Genomic DNA, 22,692 nt, shown 5'->3' with positions numbered 1-22,692 from the left:
GAGACAAATTCAGAGCAACAACTATTCTACGAACAACATTTTTTTGCTCGCAGTGTTTTGGACCATACAAATTCAGCAAAAGAAAAGGAGTTGAGTTTTGGGGATTTTTTTTTGGTTTTTTTAAATATATATTTTGGATTTAAAAGACAAGAAAATATTTTACCTGTGACTTTCGAATAGTTTCTTTCATCAGCGGCAACTCCAAGGTGCAAAAAAAGGAAAATCATGAAGAAAGGAAAGGTACTGTATGTTTTTAACTTTCCTGCCTCACAGTGACACTATACCTTTGTTATACACTGTCTAGGGAGATATAGATATTTATATTTATATTTTCACTTTTCAGTAATGAACCCATACAAGAGAAGTCATGGCTTTGAGTACAAATTGTAAGGATTCCTGTTTCTGATTATTTTAATGTCAACATCATAGCCAGGCTCAAAATCGGTAAAATAAAATAATTCATCAACCGAATGATGATATAATGTGTGAATCGCTGTACTTCAACTATCGTACGCTGCCTATGAAAAGATGGAGGCCCATCATCCTAATCCTTTGACCTAATCAAACATGGATGTTTTGTAGATTAATCTGTCATGGAAGATATTCTGCACGCAGCTTTAATAGTTAAACTCAGAATTATGAGCACAGTTAAACAACAGGTGAAAGCAAAAATAAGCATTGTGTTGTCTAAAGAGAGAATATAAGTGTGTAGAGGATGTAAAGAACCTTTTTTTGGGGTCCGATTCAAAATCATAAGAACCTACTAACTGTAATTCCAATCCAGCAGGTGAACGATGACAAGGAGCCCCCCACTTATCAGGAGGCGACTGCAGGTAAAACATATTCCATTAGTTATAAAGGACAGACACAAAGTATTATATCTACAAGTTACCTGGACAAACACTATGCGCTTGTTTGAGTCAAAGTATTTGAGTAAAAATAGGACTTACAACATATAGTGAGTAGATGATTAAAACATTTTTTCTTCTTTGGTTATGATTACATTATTGGTTTCATTGCAGTTATTAACATTATTGCTAATGTTTAAAAGTGGTGACTTGACATCCCATATGTGTTAAAACGACTTGTTAATAGAACCTGCCTCCTACATCGTGACATAATTTGTTTAAGTAATGCTGCAGTATCATTTTAAGACACCATGTGTGATTAATCCTTAAATTCCACAAGGATAACTCCGCATGTGTCTCCTCCCTGCCTCTTTCTCCAGGCTATGACGAGATGGAGGCCCAGTTCGCCTGGGACGACAAGACCATCAGGCGAACCTTTATCAGAAAGGTACAAATGCATCATATGAAATAAGGGCAGGGTGATATGAAAAAAAAAAACATCAAATACTTCAATATTGATATTGTACCAATATTGTAGGGTTGTCTCCTGCTGCTTTTACATATATACAATAATGAATGATCAGTAATTTGGATATAATGATAGTGGGTAAAGGCAAATACAGCCAGAGCCTGGGAAGTTCGGAAAATGACATTACTTTACTGTAAAACATTAAAACCAGGAAAAGATAACACTTATTATAACATAAGATAAGATAAGATAATCCTTTATTAGTCCCACAGTGGGGAAATTTGCAGTGTTACAGCAGCTATGAGTAAAGTAAAAAAAAAAAATTAAAAAAAATTACAAATATAAGAAAGATATTGAATAATAAAAAACAAGGTGCAAAATAGTAACATAAAGTTACAAGGTGCCAACAGCTCAAAAAACCCCCCAAAAAAAATAAATAAAATAATAATAAAATAATAAATATATATATATATTTATATATATATATATATATATTACAATATCCTAAATCTTAAGAGGATAAAGAGGATAAATGTAGTTTCATGTCACAATGTCAATATAATGTCGATATATTGCCCAGCCCTATTATGAAACAATACAAACAATATCATAGTGACTCCTCCATCACTCTGACGTTATGTTTGTCTTCCTGCAGGTCTACGCCATTCTCTTAGTTCAGCTGTTAGTGACAGTGGCTATTGTTGGCCTCTTCTCATTTTGGTAACTACTATTTTGGTAACTTTAATGTTTTTGTTTCTAACACTTTGATTAAAACGTGAATTGAAACCTTTAAATTTTCTCTCTACAGCGCACCTGTGAGGTATTTCATTCAGACTCATCCAGGCTTGTACATGGCATCTTAGTAAGTAAAAACACACCAAAACTAACAATAGTGTCACGCCCAATTGACATTATTTACTAAGTTTTGTGTCATTTTTTTACCTTTATTTTGACAGTCTCATGTTCTTTGCCACCTACATCGCGCTGTCCTGCTGTGGCGAGCTGAGGTAATTTTTCTTCACGATATAACTAACAACGCAAATGCTCATTAAAGTGAATGTAAAATACCGTATAAAGATACATTGTGAATTTAAGCTGACAAAGTGGACTTTCTTCTTCTTTTTTAAAAATCTAAACAGGAGGCAGTTTCCGTGGAATGTTATTTTGTTAGTTCTCTTTGTGAGTATTTTTCATTATGAAAACACAATACAATATGCCATTTACGCATACACTCATCATACAAACTAACTGTGGTAATATTTCTCGACTTTTCCCCCTCAGACATTGAGCATGGCTTTCATGATGGGATTTGTGTCAAGGTAAATACAATTTGAATACATATTGTGATGCTGGCGTATGTTTATGTGGGTGTTTTGATTTAAACTCATCCAGTTTTTCAGAGTAAAAGACTCCTTCTCTCCCTCCAGCTTTTACAACACGAAATCGGTGGTTTTGTGTCTGGGAATCACAGCTCTAGTGTGTCTCTCTGTCACCATCTTCAGCTTCCAGAGCAAGGTGAGAAGAAACTTACACCGTACTACAAACAGCTTTCAACCAACGAAATAACTGAAATAAATCCATCAACCATTTTTCTCTCTCTCATCTGTTGCAGGTTGATGTCACATCTTGTCAGGGTGTCCTGTTTTCTTTATGCATGGTCATGCTTCTCTGTGCCATCACCCTCTCCATTGTTGTCCCGTTTGGTTATGTAAGTCCATGTACACCTTTCTAGAAGAAGTCTCAAATAGCTGTAGTTGGTCGCAGGTGCTGCTGGCCGTATTTGGGTGTGCCTTAACAAGAAAGGATTATCACAGATAATCTTGCAAGGCACGGCGCTGTTTTTCTTAAATTAGCATTGCGCTGTCCTTCTTAACAGTGTTCTGTAATCTCACACCACAGGTTCCCTGGTTACACGCCCTTTATGCTGTGGGAGGAGCCATCCTCTTTACTCTGGTGAGAATCAAATCATGAAATTATGGAAGCCCATTTCTACTATCACCAGTGTGATGTAAAAATTTTTTTTAAAAATGAATCAATAATGAAAAAATAATAATCAATAATGAATAATAATAATAATGAAAGACTTTCTCAAAATAATGGAAACCATTCTGTAAATGAGTTAGTAGCTTAAAAAAGGAAGTTTGTATCTTATTTCTCAAAATAACAACTTTGAAAAAATGAGAAGATTCCTGAAAATATTAAGAAGCTTCCTGAAAATGAGTTAGTATCTAAAAGTAATGAGCTAGCATCGCATTTCACAAAATAATTACTCATCTATAACTCAAACAATAAGAAGATAACAAAAATAAAGAGAAGCCTTTTGAAAATAATGAAAATTTCTTTCTTTCTGAAAATTAGTTAGTATTTGAAAATTGGGAGAAAATCTCAAAATAATGAGTTAGTATCTTAAAATAATGATAAACTTTCTTAAAGTAATGACTTCATATCGTTTCTTATTACTTTCTTCATTATTTTGAGATACTAATTAATTTTCAGAAGGTTAGTCATCATTTTAAGATACCTGTTATTTCAAGAAAAGTTTTACATGTAATGAGTAGGATCTTATTTTTTTCATCACACTGGCAGAAATGGGCCTCCATATAAATATCTCAATATTGTCAAGCTGAAGTTAATTCGTTAGCTTTTAAACTCATTTATTCTCCTTGTTTCTTCTTGTCCTGTCTCTCTTTCTGCCGCAGTTCCTGGCGTTTGACACCCAAATGCTTTTAGGGAATAAGCGCTACACTATAAGTCCAGAGGAATATATTTTTGCCACCCTCAGCATCTACCTGGACATCATCTACCTGTTCAGCTTCCTGCTACAGATCATGGGAGGGGGCCGCGAGTAAAGTACTACTCCTCCATTTCTTCACCTACATACTTTAAAATCTCTGTCCTTAAATATTTGAACTTTTTATTAATTCAACAACCAAATTGGATGCATTACCCTCATGAACAAAATGGCATCAGGGGAGGGCCTATACAGTTTTTCATGAATCACTATTTTTTTCCTTTATGTAATCCTGTCCATACGATTCTGCTGCTGGTTTTGTCACCATGTGTCCTGAAACTAGACCTGCCTGATACTCACTGCAGGGGCAGAGCCCGGTATTGTAACCACTGGGCCTCAGCCCAAACCTTGAGGGATCCAGGGGGCATGCTCCACTGGGGAGATTTTTTTTTCCCACTTACGGCAGCTATATGCAGTATTTTTCAAGCCATTTGAGATAATAGCATGTCTAATGATCCGTATAAAATTTTGAAAAAAAACATGATTGTTGCAGAGGGAAAAAATGATCCTACATTGTATCTTGTATTTGATTGTTCCTCAACTGTATTCATCACTTTAAAATCATAACACAGTAAATATTAAGGCTGACTAATTTTCACCCTGCCACCTAAAAAGAGGCAAAAATTAGCTTTTGTTACTATTTTTAAGCTCCGTAACAGAGGTAGAAATTTAGCATAAACAACATTTCTAATGTTGAAACCTATTTTGGTTTTACACTGCTGGAAGAATGTTTATTAGACAAAGCTGTGCTGCTCTGATAGCTAATCAAGGATCCCTAACAATGGCAAGTTAAATGAGGTCTTTATAACTTTGAATTAAACATTATGACAACAGAAGAACATTTTCTCAGTTATATAAACTTTCTTTAGGAAATAAAATAGATTTAGAAAAATAAAAGATGGGCACAGATTATTATTTTATCATGTGATGGTTTTGAAGCATGTGTTTCAGCAATCATTTGAGGTCAACAAAACACACCAAAAACATAGTTGGTTACGAACCATTTGTATGTTTATCCAACCCTGAGCCAAAAAGAATGATTCCGAAAATCTGCACTTTTAGGTGATGTTTCCTTTAATAAGTGACTGTTTCGCAAGTTATGCACAGTAAATACAGTTTGTTTTATACCTGTTTTTAATGCACAGATGCAAGATAAATACAGTGTGTTTCTGTATGTCTGTAAGATATTTTCAGCTCAGTTAGAGCACGGATGTTTTTGAGGGACATACTGAACTGCCGAATATCAACTAACGTCCAGACTTTTGAAGTGAAGATACAACACTGACCACAAAGGGAAACTGTGTGTTTGTAGCATCATACATACTTTAAGAGCATACTTTAGATATTAGACATCAGTTGCAATTTCTATTGTAACTTTAATGTGGCCTTTGGGATGTGATAGAAAATAATTTCAGGTCAACAATCACAACATGAGCTTTAGAAATGTTCCAACTGTATAGTGAATATTAAACATGGTATGACATTTTGTTTTTTTGTAACAACCGTTTGTTTCTGTCAATAAAATAGAAGTGATTCATAAAAAGTATTGTATCTTGGATGATTCATGGTGATTAATCATTTCTTAACAGCTCTTTCATTCCAGATGCCCTTATTGAACATCTTTTAAACTTAATGCACAAGTAAGAAGCCAGAGACTCAGTTGTCACTCAGTCGATGACGCTCCCAGAAATTCTTTGTAGGAGTCGCTAGATGCGGTCACTGAAAATTGTGGGTAGAGTGTTTTCTTCAAATGTGCAAATTGCGGTAATATTGATGAAACAAATGATGAATGTTTCTTTACATTTGCTTTGTATTGATAAAGTCCTCATACACTTTCCTGATAAACAGTGAATTAATATATTTACTAAGCCCTGGCCTTTACTGAACTTTTGACTGTCTATTTATTTATTAAACCTGTAAATTGTGCAGGTTTGCAACAATTTTCAGTATTTAGAGAAGAAATTCTCTGGTGGAAATACACCTTTGGACTTCACTCCCCCACAACCCAAAACATAACAAGTGAACTGAAAAAAACAGATAGTCAGTTTGACCTATTGAGCTGTTGTGATGAAACATACCAGCATGGTAATTATCAATATAGCTTAAACAACAACAGCTATAGGTAATGACCCATCCACTGTCAATAATGCAGCAACTCCACTCAGTTATAGTAAGACAGATAATCAAAGACACGGCTCACCCGATCATTGAAACAAGGCTTTTATTAAAAAAAGAAAAACAACTGACATATTCAAATTCAAAGAGAAAACCAAGAAGAAGGAAAATCTTATCTCAATCAATAAAAAAAACACAAGTTACAGACAATTTAGCAACTCTGGCACAGGAAGACAAAAGTAGCCAAGTGGCTTTGCAAAATAACCAAATATCAAAACCTCTTTCCTCTTAACAAAACTGTACAAAATGAGTTCTTGTATAAATAAGAAAACTGTTCGCAAGCAGTAAGTGAAATGAGCCCACTGGATTTTAAAAATGCCTGGGATGCACAAAAACTTGGTTCATACAGTGTGGAGTTTTTATTATTTCATTTTTAAAAATGTCACCTTGAGACAACATTTCTAATAATATAAAATACATCTATTTAATCTGCCCTCAAGCCTAGTAAAACAATAGTAAACTAATTTCTGTACATGAGTATCAAGAAATAAATTCTGGAAAAAGAAGATGGATACTCTGTATTCACAAAATGAAAACAAAAGTGGACATTTTGAAAATCCAGTCTGGGCTGCATCTCACCACCTGTTTGGAAATCCTGTTTTAGCAGCAAAACATTTTGAAGCTATGAAATAAGTCATCAAATCTCCATTAGGGTGGACAAAAAGAGCATTTTCAAATTGGTGTGGACTAAAAAATGATAAGTGCAAGGAGATTTGTTTTCTTTAAATATTGTGTATAGAACACAGCTCATCTCACTATTCCTACAATTTTAATCTATCATTTTCATGATGCAAAGTTTGGAACATCATAACTTCCTGTACTATTACCTCTGCTGTCAAATTTATTTTAAAAAAATTAAAAGAAAAAAATAAATAAACACTGCATTGTAACAATCGGTCATTTCATAGTTTCAAAATCCTGTTTTTGTATTAAAAGTGATGGCTAATACATGGAATATCATTTCTCTGAACATATGAACAATATCCATGACATTTTCCTTCATGGTGCACTGAATCTGAAAAACTTGCTAGTCGCTGTGTTATCTGGACAGGTTATAAATCGTTTAAAAAAAACACACACACAAGAAGAAACAAACAAAATGGTGTACGACAGTAAGTGGAAGGGGAGAAAAAGACTATTTACAAAATTAGCTCTCGTGTCTGAAAACTCTCGCTATTGTAAAAGCTCTGGATTCCTCCTGGGTGTCTGCAGAGGCCAATAAAGTTCATAATGAGTCTAAATGCACACCAACACTCCACCACTGAGGGAAACCCAGCTTAATAACACATGTAAACAAAACCAGATCATTCACATGTATTTTTACTATATGACAGATGCAGTAGTGGCAAAAAAAGTTCTAATGAAACCTTTACCTGTGGTCATAATGTGGAATATTGTGTGCACGTCACCACCCTCATTGCAATCTTTCTCTTTCTGTGTTTATCTGAAGCAGAAAAAGTGCATTTGATCCAGCTACGCACGTACAGCACATGATCGTCTGCGTACGAGAGTAGTTTATCTGCGACAGAGAGCTAAATGATGGGGTGGCTACAACATCTTTGGTTGCGGAAATGAATGGAAACACACAGCAAAAAAGTTGACGTGTGAAAAAAATGTGGAGAGAAACAGAATCATCTAACTGCGAGCCTTGAGAAGGACATTTTCACACTGCGTTTATCTCAAAATGTGGATGGTTTAAGAGCGGGAAGAAAAGCTCCTCGTGACCCTACAGCTAAATCAACTAACTCGGTGGCATTCAAACAAGCCTGTTTCCATTTCTGTAGTATATACAACTTAGTGTCAACCCTATGAGAGATCAGGCAGTTCATCCAGAGAAAAACATTAAGGCTTAGCTAAAAATTGTTTTTGCAGAATTTTGGATCGCTCCTTAATTCATTCAGACTTGCTGTCTCACTAAAGGCTTCAAAAATCGTCTTTAATGGCACTTCCATGGTCTAGTGAGCACTCCTTTGTAAAACCATTTATTTCTATTATCTACATATCTACAGTAGTTGATGTCTGCATAAATTAAAGTTCAACATATTTGGATGTGGTGACACGAGCTCCACTCAAAAGACTGAAAAACACCCAGAGCTTACGGGCCATTTTTTTTGAGCCGCAACACTGATGCAGCGTCAGTGTAAATCTTTTAGATGAGCACCAGAGCCGGCCCTAGACTTTTGGGGGCCCTTAGCAGGATTTGGGTTGGGGGGGTTACACATGTTGCCACTTTAGTTTGCTGGCCATGGTTGGGCCCTAAGCAGCTGCTTAGTTTGCCTATGCAGTGGGCCGGCTCTGAACAGCACTAAATAAACTCAAAGTTTGGTTAAACTCTCCTCTCTGAAAGGCTTTCTCCAAACAGGCCCGACACAATATGAGAACAGATGACACAAGATTTGGAACGGAGATTTTGAAAAATCGAAAACTTGATGTGCACAAAAAAAACCCAAAGCAAAAAAAACAACAAAAACAGCATCAATCCCTATGCGGAGAGAAAAAAAAAAACTAACAACTACTCTTTGTAAAAAGCTAAAATCTACAGCTAAAATCTACTTCAAAGGTAAATTCATCAAAAAATAAGGCAGAGTAGCTCAAAAAGGTTTTCAAGTGACAGACAAAAAGAAAAACAGAAACTTTCTACAAACTAAAAATCACTGACAGAGAATCAAACTCAGATGACAACAGCAGCATTGAAAAAAAAGAAAGACTTACAGCTCCCTTTCCTTTCAAACTAATTATTCTCAGGGATCATGTTAGTCCTCTATTTGATTTCCCTCATCGCTTTTGCTAAACTATATCTTAATTTAGTAACTGCATTGTTCTTTGTACACATAATCTTTATAACTTTTCAGATCTAAAGCATGTTCACTTCATCCCTTCGACAGAGGATGAGTTTAATGTTACCTGAAGGTTTGCCAAAGCAAAACCGCTTAAAACCACTTCTCATGGACATGGATATAATGTGGAGTTACATTATAACAAAACAGGATGACTATTAGTATGTAACTAATGTCTTTTTTGATGGTGGACGCAGGACTCAAACTGCTTAAGAATTATTTTTATGAGCCAAATATTAGGGCTCATCATTAATGTGTGGGGTAAAGTCCATTTCATCCACAGTACTAAATAACTTATTTTCTATAAATGTATGTTTCAATGATCTAAAAACTCTAAAAAATAGAACTATAATTCAAATATAAATAGAAATAATTGATTGTCTTTTGTTCACTTATGGAAGAATGTTTAAAAAGAATTTAACCAAACTATAAACAGTCAATGTTATTATTATATAACATCTGTGCGTGAATAGAAATCTCTGCAGCAGTTACAGGAAGAAGTAGCTTTAAACGGTTTGCCTCCCCGCTGTTACAATGACCCGACACATCAGACCAGCAAAGTGTTTTGAAAGTTTTTTAAATCTGTACAAATTGTAGTCCCCCGCTGCTGCAAAATAGAACGTCAAACAACAGACATTAGGAAATAAAAATTAAAGTTTGCATATTTTACAAAAAAATAAAAGACACATTGTGTTTCAACTCTTCCTTGAATCACCCTGAAACGTCCAGAATGCTTTTTTTTTTTTTTTTTAAAAATAAGAATTTGTTATATTACGTGCACAAAAATAATGCTTTGTGTCTTTTCCTCCCCTCTTAAGTTCTTTTTTCTTAATTTTTTTTAAAACTTCGTGTTATTTTCCTTTTTTTTCAGTTATCAAAATAGATCAAAGCTTCTGCGAAGAAGATTCCCACCTTTGGTTGATCAACTCTTGAGGATGTGAGCAGGAAAGTCCAATGACGTAAGTGTTGTCCATTTTCTTAAAAAAAAAAAAAAAAAATACAGACATACACAGGCACACAAACAAACAAACAAACAAACAAACAAACACACACACACACACACACACACACACACACACACACACACACACACACACACAGACGCACGCACACACATGTTCCTTTTGTTATCCATGTTCAAGTCCGGGTGCTTGGTGATGTCATGGAGCACAGTTCTCTTCCAGCTGAATCCTGTTCGGTTGGATTCATCTCGTGCCCTCGGCCCCACCCTGCTGGAGCTGGAATACACGCACAGCTCAGTAACGATACACTCAACCTGCTTAACCATTGTTCAGGTGTATTTACAACACAGCTCTATGTTGTTTTCTATACAGACACACCAAGCATTTTGAAAAGGTTCAATCATAAAATGGCTAAATAGCATGTGTTTGGGGTCCGTGCAATAATACACATGAATTGCTTTGTCAATATAATGGACTGAGTAGTACTTGTGTGTGTTTTCACTCAATTTGCTATTGACTCTTTTACAATAAAGCAGACATTGCAGGCTTGATTCTTAAAGAAATATCTTCCATTTCTTGCTGAGAATATTATCAGAGGATCTTTATCACTCTCATTTATTCTTATTTATTCAATATGAAAATGGAGCTGGCAGTGAGTTAGCTTAGCTTAGCATACAGACGGGACAAAGGGATTAACAGCTAGTCTGGCTCTGACCAAAAGTAACAAGATCTCAGTAATGAAGTGAATATGCAGAACAGAAATGTATTCCTTTTACACTGAAAATATATCCTGTAGAAACTATTGAAAACTTTCATGTGCTTTTAGTACAAATCCATGCAAATAGATTCTGATGCAGCAGCAACCTAAGAGGAATGTTTCACCCACAAAATTACAATTTGTACATCCATTATTCACACTGTATTATGTTCAATTTATGAAGAACACTTTGACAACAGCAAAACTATATCAAAAAATCAGTTTACAAACTGTCTCACAACTTTGCAATATTAGATAGTTGAAAGCACTTCTCTATACGAGTGGCACACCTGGGCGAGCATGTGTGTTTGAGCTCTGCTTGTACATTCCATTAAGCAGAGTTCAAACTTGCCCAGGTGCGCTTCTCGTCCGTGAACACGTGTTGTAAATAGCAAAAAATTTGGGGAAGTGCTGACCATACAGCTGGATAAATGAGACTTGGATTTCACGAGATGGGTGTTTGTGAATGACGTTTTGAAATAGTTTTGCTGTTGTTAAACACGGACCCCTTTTACTCCAATTTATTGAGAATTTCCTCAGTTTTTGGATTCTTTTTTTCACTGTGGAGACATGCGAGAGACACAAAGTTTTCCTCACAAATTCAACATAACACAGGGTGAATAACCGATCTTCAACTGATCATTTCATGGGTGAAGTGTTCCTTTAATATGACTTTGCATATTGCTTAAAAAAATCAGCCTATGTTTGTGTAATTGACAGAGCAGAGCAGAGAAACTGTTACTGTCCTACCTTAGCTTTACTTGGTGTGTTGGTATGAGTAGTTTGTGTGTTCTGCGGGAGTCTCCATGGCAACCTGTTGCTGTTGACCACCATTTTCCTAAAAAAAAAAAACAACCCCAAAACAAACGAGGGGCAGGTTATTCAAAGAATAGTCTACTTGATTATTAATGATAATGTGTCAAACAGATTCTTATCAAAAACAGAAGCCTGTATTTTCCCCCTGCCCTCCCCACCAAATCTAGGACATTTCACGTCTTTGAGTAAAACAGTCAGATTTCTGTTTACTAGAAAGTGCGTACTGCGGGACGTATTTCCTAAAAATCATGCAAAACATATTACTTGCTGCTATAATTGAAGGAGTGGCTGAAATTAATCTACGAGACTAACCTGACTTTACCTTCACACTCGTCACTCTGCTCCACCCTCTCTTCTCATCCTCCATCCAATCCCAACCTGAGTTCCTGGCTTAGTGCTGTGCCTCTTCCCATTCATAAACATGCCCTTTTTTTTCATTCACTTCTCCCAACACTATAAATGAGCTCCACCTTCCAACAAATGACTCAAGACTCCCCGCAGGCTCAGCCGCCCTCCTGCAGAGTGCTCAGCCAGGAACCTGCTGCAGCACACAGACTGTGCAGTCTGAGCCAAATGTCTCCATAAAATCATTTTGACTCTAATTCATGAGTGGCAAAGGCCGTCCGAATTCAGTAATGGGGGAGTTAATACAGACGAATTGTTTGGACAGCACACTGGAGGAAATTAACATGAGGAAAATATACATAATATATATTAATACATGCATTAAATAATTAAGAGTTACCATTAATTATTGGTGAAAGACAAAGAGACATATTCTTTATGCACTTCAATTCTGCAAATCAGCAGGGGCTTAAATGCAATGTAAATGTATCTGCAATGGTAAACTTTCTATAATACAAATATTTGGAAGACAAAGTCAAACTCACATTCAGGCATCAGAAAATCATCATAAAAATCTATGATGTCTTTATTTTTTTATTTTTTAGAACATTACAGGAATCATTAAACCCACTATGTCATCTTCTACCTGTCATAAAATACCACACACACCTTCAGGGCATATGGACACTGTCCAGCTCAGTAAATCAGACAGTAGGGAGCATTAATAGCCACCTCCTCCTTCTTTTGTGTCTAAACTCTACCCCTCCTTAAAACGACAGGGCATGCTAAAAGCAGCAGCTTTTTTTAAGCACACAGATGTGTCAAGTTTTAGTGAATACGTCCCTGTAAGACTTTTAATTATTAGTCATCCCCTGTATGGAAATATCAAATATAAGCAGCTGAGGTTGAGACTAGCGTCATACCTCTACTGGGACACTGGAGGGAGGCACTGGGGTGTACTGGGGGATGTAGGTCCCCTGCATAGTTGTGTTGGCCGGAATATACTGTAGGGAAGGCAGAGAGGAAAACACAAGTTGTGTGTAGTATTTCACATGAAAAATTTATCTGGTGAATTTCAGGATAGTTAGAGCTACGGGGATAATTTTCTGCCTAGACCATCGTGTGTGTGTGTGTGTGTGTGTGTGTGTGTGTGTGTGTGTGTGTGTGTGTGTGTGTGTGTGTGTGTGTGTGTGTGTGTGTTATTGGTACTGACTGTGCCTGTGCTGCCCAAGGACAGGTGGCTTAGCTGCTGGGCAAGAGGTCCCATCATGGATGTGGGCTGGATGGACATGGCGTGATCCATTGTTGGGGTAAGAACTGTACCCTGTAGATGCACAGAGAAACACATAAATATTAATACAAATTCCAGAATCTGTATTACACGTTTAACCCTCTAACATCAGTTTTCTTGTGCTGAGTTCAAAAACCTTTCACAAGCATTTAAACCTCTGAAACCTGATTAAATGGGTTTGATTTTTTTTTTTTTTTAAAGATAATGAGCAACTTAGCAAGAAATGTCCTGCAAACTGCAAACCCCCCCCCCCAAAATAGTAGGTAAGGTAACATGGAAATTACCTGAAAATTGTCAAATGATCAAAAAAAATTGGGAAAATTGTCTAAACTGTTTAGAAATCTTTTAATTTTATATTTAAAATGATGTTAAATAAACAACATTTTAGTCTAAAGAGCTAAAGCGTGCGGGGGGATGGTAATGAAGGAGGGATACTCACAGCTGGCTGCATGAGGTATGACTGATGGTGCATCCAGGACGGGCTGTGTACCTAAAGATCAGGAAATATGTCATCAAACCCTTTCGTGATGAGTTGTTATTGCTTGCACAGTCCCCTCAGAGCCCTTAATATGGAAGTTTGAGAGGTCAAGATAACCTGAGGAAATACTATCAGTACTCTGGGCTGTGGTTCTCTTTGTGTGTAAAGGGAGAGTTCACTTCTAAATCAATATATATTTCCCTCCTACCTGCTGTGCTATTTATCAGTCTAGATTGTTTTGGTGTGAGTTGCACAGTGTTGGAGATATTGGCTGTAGAGATGTCTGCATTCTCTCCAGTGTAAAGGAACTAGATGGCATCCAGCTTGTGGTGTTTAAGCAGCAAAAAATACATTTGAAAAACTCAACAGCAACGTCTCTTTCCAGAAATCATGATCTTGTTACTCAAGAAAATCTGCAGAACTTGTTATGAACAACATGGACGCCGTGAATGTAAACATCAATGGCGTCCAGCCTCTCGTCCAAGAGTAGGTACACAGATTCTTCTGAGCAGTGATAGGGGTAGGGTACGGTTGATGTGTGTAGTTTGGTAGAAAGGAAATAGTTCCTACATGAACTGTGTACAACAGCAATGTAGTGACTGAGTCCTGGACTCGGACTGAAATCCGACTCAAGTCCCTGTTCTCTCAATGTGTGACTCGACTTGGACTTGTGCACTGATGACTCACACTTGGATTCAGACATTCATGAAGTCGGACTAGGAAGTTGGATGAAGACACAGACGACTTACATTTGTAACAGGTCATTAAATTTTGAGGTAACACTCTGACTTTTGTTAACTCTGTAACAGCAAGTTTCTTGCATTGTGTGTGTACCATAGACTGTATATAAAGATGGCCAAGGAGACCCCACCTGCCCCCCTATACTCAAGTGAAGCTAAAATACCCCACATCTGGCCACTACCGCCTTGCGCTGGTGACGTCACTCTGCGCCGGATTCTGCGCAATAGCGATATTCTGTGGACTATAGGGCGTACTCCTCCACCTGCGACGCGAGTTCACGTTGCGCGCGCCCTCGGCTACTTGTGTTCACAGTGGAGTGATATATACCCGGATCATGCAGTTCCTTTTTACGGATTTAATATCCAGTTCTGGAAAGCGCACCGCTAAATGTTCCTTTTGCAAACGGACAATTGAGGTGAAGACTGGGATGCCAAACTTCAACAGACACCTGTCACGGTTACACTCAGAAAAGTAAGTGAAACGCTTTCGTTAGCTAGTTAGCCAAAGCTAACGTTAGCCTCCGAAGTGACTCAGCCATGTTTACGAGGTTTAGCCCAAATAGCAAGAATGCATATAGCTACTTAATATGCAGAAAGGTGTTTTGTTGTTATCGGACTTTCTGAAGTGGACAATTTGAGGAAGCTGTCTGTGAGACCTGGCGTAGGATACTACTGTTATTTTGTGTGGTGTCACAAGTTAGTAAGTTGTGTGGGCTCATTATTATGATTTTAAATTTCTCAAATGTCGCATGGTGTTCACGGCGTTACTTAAAAACATTGTTTCTCAGCCGTGGAACTCAAACCATTGTCTCCAGGTCCAAAAATGTATTGAAACAATTAAATTAAAATCGTAAAACTACCACGATTAGTCAGCAGTGGTTTGAACAAAGGACAACTAATGGGGGCAGTTCTAGTTATATCCATACACAGTTCTAGCTTTAAGAACAATTGCTACAAACAAAAAAACACGTGAACAAATAATACCCTTCTTTGCCACAATGCGTTATCAAAGATAGACACAGGGATGCTCCTAAGTTTTCAATTATTTTACTGTTATGATGAGTATGTGATGTTAAGGTGGCATAAAGCACAAGAATGTAATTTTGATCAACCTCCCCAAATGGTGACAGCAGTGTCATTTTTGTTTAATGAATACCTGCCTTTGTTTCAGCTCTTTGAGGTTGCATTATGATGATTTGGACTCAGATAATGATGATTGGACATGGACTCTTCTTTTTTGTGACTCAAACTTGGACTCGGACTCAAACACTGGGGACTCGGGACTCGACTTGGACTCAAGAATCGGTAACTCCTTTACAACTCTGGCTCACAACAAGGTCTGTGGATTGTTTTAAATAATCTGGTCGTACATTTTGGAAAAAGACATTGTTGTTGAGTTTTTTTCAAATGTATTTTTGAGCACCACAAGCTAAGTGCTATCTAGTTCCATTATATTAGAGAAAAGGCCGACATCTCTACGTCTGATATCTCCAGCACAGGGTTCCAGTGGATCTTTAAAAAGTCTTTAAAGGCACTGAATCCATTAATCTAAAAATAAGGCCTTTATTGGTATTGGTATTATGTCTTCTTTGAAAGATCTTTATAAATGATAACACACAGGCAGTAAGATTTTTTCTTAATTGTTTTCTGATGTTTGCATTGAAAAATCTTAAATTAACTAAGAATGCCTCTTGCGTCACCAGAAAGTCATGTTTTACTTCCATAAATATTCGTGCTCCAGTCTCCAAGTAACCAAGTAACTGATATCAATTCATGTTTTTTTCCTTCAGTTTTGGCCACTGTAAAATTGGTCTTCAATTTAATTACTAGTGGCTTAAGAAAAGTCTTAAAAAGCCTTAAATCCCACTTTCTTTAAGCTGTAGGAAACCTTCAACACTCAGCAACTCACACTGAACAATCCAGACTAAAAAATAGCACTACTGGTAAAAGGAGAAATACATATTTTGATTTAGGGGTGAACTGTCCATGTAACTCACATAGTGCGGACATCATGAAGAGTTGGCAAAGGAAAGCAACAGAAAAATAAAGTCTTGGCATTAAGTCAGATCTCAAAATTCAGTATTTTAATTATAAACATATTTAAATGTCCCACCTGGTAGGATGAGACAGGAGAATGCATGTAAGGTGAGAGGGAAGTCTGGGCGATCATTCGGTTTGGAGCCAGACTGTAGGGTGAGGAGTAGAAGCTGCCAAACAAAAAACACAAAACATGAAGACAGTCACAACAATCTGCAGATATGCCATCGTCTAAATTACGCTTAGAAACCTTAATCGACATCACTTTTTTGTGCTGCGTTCAAATGCCTTTCACAGGTATTTAAACTTTGAAACCGTAAGCGAATTGGTTCGATTTCTTTCGAAAACATGGGGAAAAAAGACAATGAGCAACTTGGCAAGAAATGCTCTGCACATTGCAAGAAATTAGTACATTTATTTTTAAAGCAAGGGAAAAAATGCCCAGAAAACTATATTTACAATTATCATAATTCTATATTTAAAATCATTTTTCAGAGTATCTTTTTTATTTTTAGGCTTTTTCCCCAAGTAATTTCCTTGTTTGTTTTTGTATTTTACTTTTACCATTTTTGGGCTATTTCTCATGGAATTTTCTTCTAATTTTCCTTAGAAGTGTCTTGCTAATTTTGGGGTCATTTATTCTTCAGTTGCCCATTGCCTTTTTACCATGTTTTTGTAAAAAATAAAGCCAATTTGCCCAGGTTTCACAGGGTTAACAGCATTTCTGTGTTCACGCAATGCCCAGCAGAGGGCAGCACTTCACAACAGTTTGAGTTTGGCTCTTATTTTCCTGGAGGGTTGAGACTGTTTTCAGTCAGTCTGTGCATACCACTCACCCATTTTGTAAGGCTGTGGGGTCATACGCAAGCGTCATTCCTCCCTGGGAAAACAATACACAGGATTCAGAAACAGTGAGGTCATGCAAACACCAGTGCTGTCCGTGCTAAAACAGTGCTGCCAACACGGAGCGATAATGATGGTTTTGCTTTAGTTTGCTTTAGTTTCCAACAGGAAATGTAACATGTGAGAACAGGAAGTTTGCTTTAGGAATCGCAAGTTAAATGTGGCCAACTTACAGCATCTCCATCTCTAGCCCAGGGCCTTCCATTGTGGAGGTACTTCCCCTGGTTCTGCCTCTTCTTCTGGCCTCCGTCTGCAAACTTACATAATAAGGGCTCTGTGGGCACTGTGAGAGCAACAGATCAAACAAGAGAGTGGATTCAATGGTCACAGCGGGGAACAAAAACACTGAGCTCTGGCACCAACAACAACAATATCAGGTTCCCATTATACAAAACAAACATTCCACGCACCAGGCACTCCCGGTGGAGTCTTGATGAATTTGCCGTTGAAATGCTGTATTATGGCTTCGCACTTCTCCGTGGATTCCATTCTGAAATACAGTAAATCAGATTTAGTCTTGCTTGTGTAGTGCTGTTTACCCTAGGATCAAACTGTTTTTTATTTACTGCACAAACTGCACTCAAATCATCATACGCCACTATGGTGTTGTGTGTCCGACCTGGCAAATCCCACGCCGCGGCTGGTCCCGTTAGCATCTCGGAGGATGCGTGTGGAAATGACCTGGCCAAAGGACTTGAGCATGCTCTCCAGCTCCTGCTCATCCATAGACACTGGCAGGTTGGAGATGTAGAGGTTGGTGGGGTCCTGCTCTTGTTGCTGTACAGGAAGTGGACATAAAAATATAAGTTAACATAGTGATTTTTCCTTTTTTCCGACCTACAAATAGAGATAGAATTCTTTTTGTTTAACTGCAAAATCAACTGAGGTTTTACACAGTGATGGCCCTGCATGGCTGCCACTAAGTCAGTTCTTTATGCTGCTTTTGCATTTTTGCACAGAACCAAACAACAGTGGCATCTTGCCACTCCAGTTTGTGACTTTCGACAGCGTGCCGGCAACAGCGTCTGCTTCTGATGTCTTAACTTTTTTGAATGGCGACCAGATAAGATACTGTGAAAATACCTAGGGGCCAGCTGCTTCTCACATAATGTGGGTTATTTTATCTTTCAGAGAAAAAGAATTTGCTGTCAACCAGCTGTAGGGCACTGTATTGGCAAAAATCTGAAGATACTACACATACCTTGACATAGTCATTACATTAAGGCAGTAACTAACGATTATTTAGACCACCCCACCTTATGCATAAAATCTGAGGAGAGAAAATGTACTTTTTTATTGCAATTAGAATTGTAGCGTCTATATTCATCACAGCCCCCGCAACACACTAGAAATATGTTGTTAGGTTGGAATGGCAATCATATGACTAAAGACAGATTACAGCACTGGTAGCTAGAAGTCAGAGGTTGAAACACAACACATGTACACTTTTAATAAAAATCAACACTGTATTGATTCTCAAAAACACTGTATCACGAAATATAAAATCGCAATACTAAAGTTTATCAATATTTTCTTTGACCCCTACTGTGCTGTGGTCCTGTCTACTATCTCACAGGAACGGTCTGCTGTGAGGGCACTGTTCGTTTGCTTGTTTGTTGTCTGTTCATGAAAACACATTAGTTTCGCCTGCGTAGTTTCTACTTGGTACATGTCTACAAACTGTGTGATAGTCCTGCCATCATGAGGGGAACAGAAAAAAAATGCAAAATGGTCTGACTTTTTTAACCAATAACGTGTGGGGCCACACATAGTATATTTTGAACAACAAACTGCGGTCAGTTTAGAATCGGTCCGAGGGCCACAATAGGCCCCCTGGCTGGACTTTGGATGTGCCTGCGTTTGTGTCAGAAGTGCTTTTTAAACAATGAAAATGGCATAATATGGCGATAACTATCAGTTACCGTCCCTGTATGGCAGCAGGGTAAGGAGCTTTCAAATCTCACAATTTTCCCAATATGCGGCCATTTTCAGGCACTTCTTTGAGGTAGCCATTAACTGCTACTTGCTGCTCTTTTTTGTGGAGGTTGCAAGTCAGGGTTTTCCACAAATACATTTATTTGTTTGGGGCTACCACATTTAAAACATCTGCTGCTACAGTTTGCAGCAGTTAGCGCTGAAATATAAATACCATGCGTTTATTCATTGCACCACCATACTCATAGCAACGAGTGTACTTTAGTAACCAGCATGTCGTTTTCACAGCAGAACACCAAGTGCGGTGAATGTGCATTGTGCTGGGTCTAAAAGTTTGCATTCACACACTCTGCTCCTCCTCTCATCCATTGATCTGATCAGCTCTGACCAGATCAACTGATGAATTATCCACACCGTGACTCAAAGTGGTGTTAAGGGATATAAAACTCATGATGAATTCACCTGTGCTGCATTCATGGACCTGGAAAAATGTTTAACCTTACAGAGGCAGGATACAATGACAGAAAAGAAGGGAAATTTACTGACAAACCCTCCTGTTGTCAGTTACTGCCACACATAAATTCTGATTCTGTGGGAAACACTGCACATTTAACACGCTGTCAAAACGTCACACCCTTCCTGCCCATAATCCCATCCTGCCAGCTGTCACCTTTTACACAGACTCTGTTTTTGCTCTTAACCACCTCCCATGCTGGCTCAAAGGTACAACAACTCTGTGCCCTCAATTCTGTGATCGTACCTTTTATGCAAAATGGCGAGGCAGCGTAATGTTGCAATATTCCCGCCTTGAACAGGCAGTGTAAAAGGGGCTAATATTTGTTGGTACAAGTGCTGCAGGCACCTGAAAACACTAATGCGTTTGCATTTGCAAATGGAAAATTTCTTATCACTTTCAAAAATCTTTTTCACACTGCAGAAATTTCTGTGTAGGCAGCAGTGTGACCTGTCTTTTCTTCAACACCTGCCATTGCTCTTGGCACATTAATACTTCATCATATGCGCGCACCATGTTGAGCATCATTTTTTAATAGGACTCGATACGGATAAAATGTTTTTAAGCAATTTGTACCAAAAAACTGAAACCCTGAATAATTTGTCATCCGTGTGGTGCATGTGTCATTTGCTCAACTCAGGCTGTCTTGTTTTGAAAAATCCACACAGACATTAATATACTGACACATGCAAATATGAATTAGTCTGCAAAGATTAAGTCACATATTTAGGAGAAATGTTGTCTAATTAAGAGATGTGGAGAGCTGCAAGCAAAGGGATTATTCACACACTCATTTTGCAGCACTAGCTTGAGAGTGAAACCTTGTGTGACTGTGAAGAAGCAGACGGGAAGCCAGGCATGAAGTTAAGGAGTTCAGAGAGCAACAGGAGCCTGGCAACCGGGAGAAAAGAGGCTGGGCTAAAAAGAAGGGGAAGGGAAAACAGAAAGTGAAGGAAGAGGATAGAGTAGAGGGAGGGTGGTAGAAATGCAGAGCTTAAAAGCTGATATTTAGTACAGAAGGAGGGAACTGACACCATAGAAAATAGTGGGAGTCTTGAATAATTTGGGTAATGAAAGAGGAGCAGAGAAAAGCAAAAAGAAAAGAGGATAAATGAGTGCCTGCTGATTAACAGGCTTTTCTCTTCCATCAAAATATCTTTTATTGCTATCATTTTCCATTTGGTCCTCTCTTCCTAACACTCACTGCTATCCCAGAGCTCTGCAAAACAGTTTTTCACTTGTGCATGGCAGTCAAACAGCGACTGCAAATGAAGATTTACAGCCTATATGAGTGGCCTCTGTTCCCAGCCGTGAGCCACCTGGCCAGGAGATAACCTATTTTCTCTGATTGGCGTCATTTATGGGTGTGGCAGTACAACCACTATGTAACACAGTGGCACACTACAGGAGGTCAGGGGCCAGATGAGAGACTAATGGAGTTTAAACCTATATGACAAAAGAAAAGCCTTTTTATCCTTTTGTTTGCCTCAGCTAGTACACGATATCCCACTTTATATTCAAACAAATATTCATCTTGTTGTGGATATCAAAACACTGTCAGACCCAGCCCAGTCACATGTGAATGGGATTTGCCAATTGCATTTCTTTTTTTATTTTTTACGCCAGGCCTGAGGCAAGCCATGTCTGTTGAGGTGTGTCTCTGTGTATTTGCCTGCTGCGCGTGCGAGCTGACGTCTGAGTTTGAACAAGGGAGGTGCTGGGAAGTAAGAAGGGATCTATTTTTAACTCTGCCATGGTTCCCCTGCCCCTTATGCATGCTGCTCCTCTGGGCCCGCAGCCTGGGGGTTGTGGCAGCCTGCTCTGGGGACTGAGCAGCGTACTCTGGGGATGGCAAGTGCAAGGTGTGGCTCGCCGTGTTTTTGATCAACACTCTGTAGCAGCCATGGTGAAAGTGCAAACAGGTGAAGCTGCACTTGGGAGTTTGATATTAAACTGGTTTGAGACTGATGCTTGTTTTTGTCTGACCTGAGGTAACCCAGTGACTCTGAAGCAGCTGTGTATATTTAGGTTTTTATAGTGGTTATCAACACCTCTGACTGAGCACATGTTGTCTGGATGAGTCGAGTCTTGGTGTCTGGTTGCACGCGTCGGGTATTGAGATACACAGGATTGTGTGGCACTCTTGCAGAGGAGGTGCAGAGAACTTAGACTCCAGGGTTTAGTTGCACCGGACTGGTTCAGGTCAGCTGGCAGCGTGGATCTGTTACAGTTTCCGGGGCTGGGCCGAGGGAGACCCTGGTGTTACATTGCAGTGGGTCTGTTTGGGTGCAGGACAAGGGGAGGGGGGCGCAGGGACACTGGGGTGGAGTGTATTAAGTGCTGGTGTCAGCCCCAGGCCTGGGCCCAGACGATGGACAATGCCAGCCCATTGTGCCTGTCCCATTGACAGTGGGTGTAGTGGCACCCTCCCCTGGGTTCCCTCAATGGGGAGCCTGAGAGCCAGAGGGATCAGCTTAATGGGCCGACAAGAGTTGCTTTGACTGCAGACACTTGGACAAAGAGCTCAGAACAAGTGCTACAACAGGAGCAGGTTAGCAACATACACAAGCACAGAGACCAGGGCGTGAGGGGAGCAAGGTGGTAAGGAGGGCGATGAAGAGAGCGGGGACAAAATGTGGATGAAAGGGAGGGATTACCGAGCAAAAAGGATGATAAATTAACAAAATGGTTTAAAAAGGGAGTATAACATATCTTGTCTGCATCAAGCCAGACTTTATCCTTCCTACAACTGTTGATTCTTGGCATTCATTCAGCCAACTAAGGATAACGCAAC

The 22,692-nt window shown here is 38.6% G+C and overlaps 2 protein-coding genes across 5 annotated transcripts in view; one reads left to right on the top strand and one right to left on the bottom strand.

Annotated features, from left to right (window-relative positions):
• On the top strand, positions 1–5,651 carry faim2b (Fas apoptotic inhibitory molecule 2b). Of its 2 annotated transcripts, none has more exons than XM_088084332.1 (12): positions 1–240; positions 788–833; positions 1,229–1,296; positions 1,973–2,037; positions 2,126–2,179; positions 2,274–2,324; positions 2,457–2,496; positions 2,599–2,636; positions 2,745–2,832; positions 2,930–3,025; positions 3,217–3,270; positions 4,017–5,651. In XM_088084332.1, the coding sequence occupies exons 1-12, from the start codon at positions 226–228 to the stop codon at positions 4,164–4,166; spliced, it is 765 nt and encodes a 254-aa protein (XP_087940458.1). In that variant the 5' UTR covers positions 1–225; the 3' UTR covers positions 4,167–5,651. The 2 variants fall into 2 exon arrangements, with proteins under 2 accessions (XP_087940458.1, XP_042367413.1); XM_042511479.2 differs by having other exon boundaries at positions 785–833.
• A 661-nt stretch (positions 5,652–6,312) lies between these two features.
• Positions 6,313–22,692, bottom strand: part of LOC121953068 (RNA-binding motif, single-stranded-interacting protein 2-like) — a 38,405-nt gene continuing 22,025 nt past the window's right edge. For 2 of the 3 annotated variants that reach the window (XM_042500009.2, XM_088084313.1), the window contains exons 5-14: positions 18,069–18,226; positions 17,860–17,939; positions 17,623–17,732; positions 17,383–17,426; positions 16,623–16,716; positions 13,731–13,781; positions 13,214–13,324; positions 12,924–13,004; positions 11,590–11,677; positions 6,313–10,358 (exon numbers count right to left, since the gene is read on the bottom strand). In XM_042500009.2, the coding sequence (XP_042355943.1) occupies positions 11,597–11,677; positions 12,924–13,004; positions 13,214–13,324; positions 13,731–13,781; positions 16,623–16,716; positions 17,383–17,426; positions 17,623–17,732; positions 17,860–17,939; positions 18,069–18,226 (810 nt within the window). In that variant the 3' untranslated portion in view covers positions 6,313–10,358; positions 11,590–11,596. The remainder of the gene's footprint in view (positions 10,359–11,589; positions 11,678–12,923; positions 13,005–13,213; positions 13,325–13,730; positions 13,782–16,622; positions 16,717–17,382; positions 17,427–17,622; positions 17,733–17,859; positions 17,940–18,068; positions 18,227–22,692) is intronic. The other variant, XM_042500018.2, reaches the window with a different exon arrangement.

This window comes from Plectropomus leopardus, chromosome 2 (genome assembly GCF_026936395.1).
Source record: "Plectropomus leopardus strain MGB_pleo_1.0 chromosome 2, ASM2693639v1, whole genome shotgun sequence".
Taxonomy (NCBI): Eukaryota; Metazoa; Chordata; class Actinopteri; order Perciformes; family Serranidae; genus Plectropomus; species Plectropomus leopardus.
Note: the sequence above shows the minus strand (reverse complement) of the source record. Positions and strands in the feature narration are given on the sequence as shown.